This window comes from Protomyctophum parallelum (genome assembly GCF_964188405.1).
Source record: "Protomyctophum parallelum genome assembly, chromosome: 13".
NCBI lineage: Eukaryota > Metazoa > Chordata > Actinopteri > Myctophiformes > Myctophidae > Protomyctophum > Protomyctophum parallelum.
Window position 1 is genome coordinate 11,959,168 of NC_139708.1, and position 7,191 is coordinate 11,966,358.

A 7,191-nucleotide genomic window follows, 5' to 3' on the forward strand; every position below is an offset into this window, starting at 1 on the left:
TCTGTCACATCCAAACGTGTAGGAAGCATGTAATGCTTGCATCCGTCACATCACGTTCATGTAATGCTGCTGCTGCACACACACACACACACACACACACACAACACACGGATGACACGTGTTTTGCACACAAACACACAGTTTCGAGCAGCATTGGGCCAAACACATGAACGATGAACGAAAAATATGGCATTAAAACCATTCCTTCGCTAGATTATAGTATTGATACTTTTAAAATGAGTACTTGTTTCCACCTTCCCAGGGCCTGAAGGCCGGCTCGCTTCACTTCCCTGGCACTAGCTCCCGTTACCGTGGCGACGTGGTCATGGTGAGGGACGTGGAGCCGCCGCTGTACGACTACAAGAACGAGACGCTGTGGCATGCCAACGCAGACAAGGTGATGGGCTGGTTCAAAGACCTGGAGCTGGACTTTGTGTCCATGTACTTCGGAGAACCCGACGGCACGGGCCACAGGTATACTGTCTACGGATCGATCAACTATACCTGAGAAATTTGTACAGCAGCTATACTTTTTTTGGCGAAGATATTTGGTGTATAATGGCAATTCTTTGTCACAAAAAGCAAGTGTGTGTGTGTGTGTGTGTGTGTGTGTGTGTGTGTGTGTGTGTGTGTGTGTGTGTGTGTGTGTGTGTGTGTGTGTGTGTGTGTGTGTGTGTGTGTGTGTGTGTGTGTGTGTGCGTGCAAACCATATAGTAAACATAGCAGATCTACAATCTGCGGCGGTGGTGGCTCAGGGTTAGAGTGGATGGTAACCGCAAGGTTGCCAGTTCGACCCGGGGCCCCCCCAGAGTTAGTGTCGATGTGTCCTTGAGCAAGACACTGAACCCCTAATTGCTCCTGAAAGTGATGTGTTGTGAGATTGTTTTCCGAATTTCTTAGATTTTTCTTTAATTTCATCATGACGTTACTGAAAATAAATCATTGAATTAAGGAACCCATGAAAATGTGTCTGCGAGCCACAAATGGGTCCTGAGTCTCCTGACCCACTGGTTTGGGACATAAAGGAAAGTGGCTGCGGGGCACAGCGTGTCTCAAATTGGCTACCTTCGAATAGATTAAGTATAAAAAAGGGTTTAATTGGTGAATGTATGTTTTATAATATATAGTCTAGATCTACAAAATAACTTGCAACTACAGTTTTCAAATATTTGACGTGGAGTAAAAACTACAATATTTGCCTCTGAGGTGTAGTAAAGTAGACAATACATAGGCTATACTATTATTGTACTAAGTTCCAGTAACCTACTTGAGTGAATGTACTTTCCTATACGGAATAGGTACGGCCCGGACTCACCCGAGCGTCGTGCCATGGTGCGCCAGGTGGACCGGACGGTGGGCTACATCCGCGCCTCGGCCGGGCGCCACAACCTGACTGACCGCCTCAACATCATCATCACGTCCGACCACGGCATGAGCAGCGTGTACCGTAACGGTGCCGTCCAGGTTACTATCTCACTCACTATACCTACCAAATGATCCCCGTTTTCACCACATTAAACTCATTGAACGCCAAGGATTAAATCAAGGTCTTTTTTCATGAAATCCTATGGCGCCAGGAGCGTCTTTAAAGTGTTTTTGAGCTTTGTATTAATTCATAATCTCCTCGCTCATATTTACCAAAAAACGGGGCTCCTGGTCGCTAGGCAACACTTAGCTCGCTGTGTTTTGCCCTCCCAAAGATGGCGGCTCGCACACAATGCCGGGGCCACTAAATAAAAATATTAATGCTACTGAAGTCTCTTAAATAGACGATGATCACATTAGCTTTAGCCGATGACTATTTTTAGGCGACCGGAAATTGTCTTGTTTTTCAAGTGAAATTTAAAAACACATTTATGTGTTTTTAAAGGAGAATTTCGGTTTAACCATCTTTTTACATCTTTTAATGATGTATCCAATAAGGAGTGGTAGCCTATAGGTGAAAATGTCCACAAAAAAAAAACAGCATCATGTTCTGCTGTTGAAAGGTGCAGTTACTAGGTGTGCTAAGACTGATGAAAACATCACGTGAAAAGAAAATCATTAATAATAATAATTTAAAAAGTCAAAGGAATTGCCAAAAGTAACAAAAGTAGCAAGCTGACACGTTTTGAGCTATCTAGATTCAACATTTTCCGTTATTTATTTTTAATCAAGTTTTGGACAATATGACAGTCAATTACACTTAAATACAACTTTGAGGTATTATTTTTTAAATTTACTTGTGTATCGTCCAATATACATTTACTCCACTACATCTCAGAGGCAACTATTGTACATTTAAAACTCCACTACAATCTGAAAACTAACATACACTACTTTGCAAATAATATACATTACAAAACATTCATTAGCCACTTTAGCTCTATTTGAAAATAGCGTTGTGAGCTTTTTAGATTTTAGATTAGCTTTTTAGCTTTCCAAACATTTTAGTACTTTTTATTTATGGTACTTTTATTTTGATGCCAATACTTTTGATGCCACTATACTTTTGCACTTAACATTAACATTTTCAACACAGACCTTTTATTGTAATATATATATATATATATATATATATGATGCTATACTTCTTTTACTTAAAGTAAAATATCCGAGTGTACCCCTTACTCCACCACTGCCAGGAGATCACCCTGTACAAGATCCCCGGCTTCTCGTTCCGCGACCTCTCATTCCACCTGTTGGACTTCGGGCCGTCCGGCATGCTGCTGCCACGGCCGGGCCGGCTGGAGAAGGTGTACAACGCCCTGAAGGGTGCCCACCCCCACCTGCACGTCTACCGCAAGGAGGAGATGCCCGCCAGGATGCACTTTGCCCTCCACGAACGCATCCTCCCCATCGTGCTGTGGGCCGACCCGGGATATGTCATCAACGGGGTGCGTATACGGTACAGAGAGAGAGAGACAGAGACAGAGACAGAGACAGAGACAGAGACAGAGACAGAGACAGAGACAGAGACAGAGAGACGGGATATGTCATCAACGGGGTGCGTATACGGTACAGAGAGAGAGAGACAGAGACAGAGACAGAGACAGAGACAGAGACAGAGACAGAGACAGAGACAGAGAGACGGGATATGTCAGGGTGCATGCGTACTGTATAGGGCAGTGGTTTTCAACGTTCTTCATATCAAAGCCCATTATTTATTCAGCATTTGAGCCACGGACCACCATGTGATGGGATTTTGCATCTCAGACCCAAAACTGGTTATACCAACACACAACAATCATTTAGCTGGGGACCACCTGGTATCCCTTCAAGGATCACTGGTGGTCCCCGGCCCACTAGGAAAGAGAGAGAGAGAGAGAGAGAGAGAGAGAGAGAGAGATTTTTACTATATATTGACAGATATCAGGATTTTTGCTTTATTTTGATGTCAACAACACTCTTGTACTTTTGCCCACGTACATTATGAACGCCAGACTTTTACTTACTAAAATATTTGCTAAATTGCGGTACTTTTACTCAAACTCAAAATCTAATCTTAGTATAGGCTACATAAATGGAGTACATTTGCGTGTCACTGGGATGATCTAGCTTTACCGGGCTGCCGGGTGGTGGCTGATGACACACGGAGCACTTGGATGCTTCGAGAACAGATCTGATGTGTGTAAAAAAAAAGAAAAACATTTAAAACATTAAAAATTTACATTCACATTTGGTTCCACTCGTACGGTCGTTCCGCTCGGCAGTATACAGTTCAATTTGGCAGCTAAAAGTGCAATGTAGCAAACGCAATATCCAGAGCAATCAAATGGTGACTTCATTTTTGGAAGAGCAAATTACCGAAATGAGAATGAGCGCGTCCTCGGAACGTGACATAGTGTGCGGAACGATCAGTCTTGTGCAGCCACTGATGAAATGGGTTATCAAGAGAAGTCAATCTGGGGCTAAATGCGTGCCGTGATCATCATGAGCTTTTTATTATTATCTGCTCATGTCATCTCGACTTCGTTACAGCACTTAGTTTGAAACTTCTCTCGTTTCAGCTGAACACAGCCGACGGTCACAACTTTAAGTGGGTTACAGCGTGGTTCCCAGGCCTTTTGGTCAGGGTGCCCAGGCGCGCAGATAGGGGGGGGGGGGGGGGGGGGATCGACCCCCTCAGTTTCATGAGGAGGGGGGATTATCCCCTCCAAAATAAAAGCCATGTATACCGTGGCTGCATGTTTTTCGCTCTGTTGGCAGTGTTTTGCCGTGAAATCCGCAAAAAAAAGCAGAAAATCTGCGTAATTATGCGCAAAAGTGGGGGGGATATCCTCCTCATGACATTTTTCACACGTGCTTTGCGTCCGCAGATAGCCCCCAAATATGTCCCCCCAGTTATAAAATGCTTTCTGCGCCCCTGAGGGTGCCTATGGATAATTCCATTTCTACTTCTATGAAAAAACAAAAAAAGCTGTTGACCTCACACACACACACACACACACACACACACACACACACACACACTCACACACACACACACGCAGTCGCGCATGCATATAATTTGCTGATGACGAAAACTGAATAGCATGCAGTGTCACAATGTGTGACACTGCATGGTGGCCCGGAACAACATGGATGGGAAATACTGCCTTACGAGAACATCTATTCGTCACTGCTTTGCATGCTGTTATCAATTAATGAGCGCAGTAAAACGGGATGATATAATATTCCGTGTTCGAAGGTAGTGCATGCTCTAAAGTGATTAACATAGTTTTATCGGTTTCAATAAACACGCCAGACAATAGTTGGAGACGTATTAAAGAAAATGCCTTTTTTATTTTTTTTACAATATCTCATTTAGCTGCTGTTAAATGTCTTCCTTCCACTGGTTTGATGACAGTCGTTTGAACAAGACATGGCAACACAATGGAGGGATACAGAACGGCCCTTTAAAGGGATAGTTCACAATTTTTTGCCTGCTCTGGTTTTGGTGAATATTAAGTAGTTCTGGTCATTTTATGGGGGACACTGGGGCGTAGTGATATGGACACAAAAACATAGTTCCGTGTGATAGAGGGGTAAAATAAATCAACGAAAGTTCCACTAATATTTTAGAAATAGGTCAACAATACAAATTACGTTAGTTTTGTGGGTTAATTTATTTTTAATGCGTGGCCCCCAAAACAAGAGCAGAACTCCCACCACGGGACTCGGGCAATCAATCAATACAGTTGGCAAGTATTTCATACAACTTAAATTCAAAAGATCTGAACTATCCCATTAATCTGGGCAGAATTAACCTTTCTCCTTATTTCAACTTTATGTATTTGTAAATGTAATGCTCTACTTGATCCTCACACGAGTGTTGCACAAACGCAGTCAAAAGTAGCATTATTTTCAACCTCACAACGTGAGGCAAGAGCTATAATGATTAAAAAGGGAACATCCCTTCAGCTGGACAATGTCTCCCTCTGCTGGCAGAGTGGGGGAACCGCAGGCAAACCTGTCTGTTTATCAGGAACGGGTGGAAAGTAACTAAGTATAATATTCACATTTGCGTGTGTGTGTGTGTGTGTGTGTGTGTGTGTGTGTGTGTGTGTGTGTGTGTGTGTGTGTGTGTGTGTGTGTGTACAGACAGACTGCAGATAATAAAAATCATAATGTTTGCCAATCATATGGGGGCCCATGCACGCCATAGCATCATGTTGGACAACGGGATCAAACGGTCTGACTCTGCCTTCTTCTTCTCCGTGCCTGTGCAGTATTTTCCAGTGCAGGTCCACAAGGGGGAGCACGGCTTCGACAACGCAGAGCTGGACATGAAGCCGTTCTTCCGGGCCGTGGGGCCGGCCTTCCACCGGGGCCTGGAGGTGGCGCCGTTCGAGACGGTCAACGTCTACGCCCTGATGTGTCACATCCTGGGCATCCTGCCCGAGGCCAATGACGGCCACCTGGACGCCACCAGACACATGCTGGCCTCCGAGGCCACCACGCCTACCCCCGGTGAGATTATTGTACATCAGCAGCAGTGCCCGTACCCACACTGTCGCGTCAAGAGGCGGCAAGAAAACGGCTAGAGCAGGCGTCTCTTCCTGGTTTTTAAACAGCTTGTGGATGGAAATGACACTCGCACGCGTCTTCAAGTTTAAAGTTCTTACTTTACTGGAGAGCTTCCAATTTTCAATACTTCTACTACACATCCCAGATCCAAATATTGTACTTTAGTACACTACCATTATTTGATAACTTTAGTTACTAGTTACTTTGTAGATTGTGATTATTCGAACAAAACATACATTAGCCACTATATTTTTGGGCCATTTGAAAATAGCAGATCTACAAGCTCCAAAACCAAATAAATACAGACTGACCAAAAGAGATAATAAACTATGGTTCTCCAGAAACACACACAGACAAGTAGGCCTATAACCTTCCAGCGACGGGATGAACCGATTAGTGAACTGACTACACAGGTGAGATAAAATCTTAGAGTATATATTATTAATAGAGACGGCACCCGGAGGAAACCCTGAGGCGAAATGGACATAGTGGCCGAATTTGGTATTGCAGCGCTGGCCCAAACACATGAACGCGCTGGTCCGTTGACTATCATTGTGCACGTTCATGATGACACGTTAACGCTGTTTCATACGTGAACACGTGCAATGATAGTCAGCGGCCAGCGCGTTCATGTGCTTGGGCCAATCAATCCCAGAATGCACTCTGTTCCTACCCGGAAGGAGTGAAATCACCTCATGCGCTTTAGAGCAACTTAATGCAAGTGGATGGGAGGAGAAATCCGGTGCCGTCTCTATTAACACAAAACTACAAGCCCATGTCCAATGATGACGAGCAGGCTGTGACGGAAATAAATTATACAAAAATACTATACAAATTTGCTGCTATTGCTGGACAGTCAGGGAACAAAGTATCTATTAATGTACAAAACAACATAAAAAAGTTAAAATAATGCTCGATAGCGAACATATCAGGCTAATGACTCCTCATTGTACCTCTGGCTCTGAAAGTATGTCACTCTAGCACCTGCCCCTTGAATCGTTACCTGCCACTTCAGTTCATCCATCATCTGACACTTCAAGCATAGCGTTGCTGTCAGGCAGAAATCTCTGAACTTTTTATGTTTTGAGTTGTGCTAGCCACTCCTATAGACAGCTATGTGTGTCCCTATATATGTGTGTCCCTGTATGTACGTATGTATGTACGTACGTACGACGTACGTGTCCGTCTGAGTATGCAGTACGG

At 44.0% G+C, this 7,191-nt stretch overlaps 1 protein-coding gene across 1 annotated transcript in view; it reads left to right on the forward strand.

The window, feature by feature from the left end:
• LOC310868480 (ectonucleotide pyrophosphatase/phosphodiesterase family member 7-like) overlaps positions 1–6,005 on the forward strand; it is a gene marked incomplete at its 3' end in the record, with an annotated part of 12,047 nt that extends 6,042 nt beyond the window's left edge. Inside the window, exons 3-6 of the mRNA XM_083778937.1 lie at positions 263–474; positions 1,299–1,464; positions 2,625–2,876; positions 5,691–6,005. Coding sequence (XP_083635063.1) covers positions 263–474; positions 1,299–1,464; positions 2,625–2,876; positions 5,691–6,005 — 945 coding nt within the window. The remainder of the gene's footprint in view (positions 1–262; positions 475–1,298; positions 1,465–2,624; positions 2,877–5,690) is intronic.
• Positions 6,006–7,191: the final 1,186 nt, after the last annotated feature.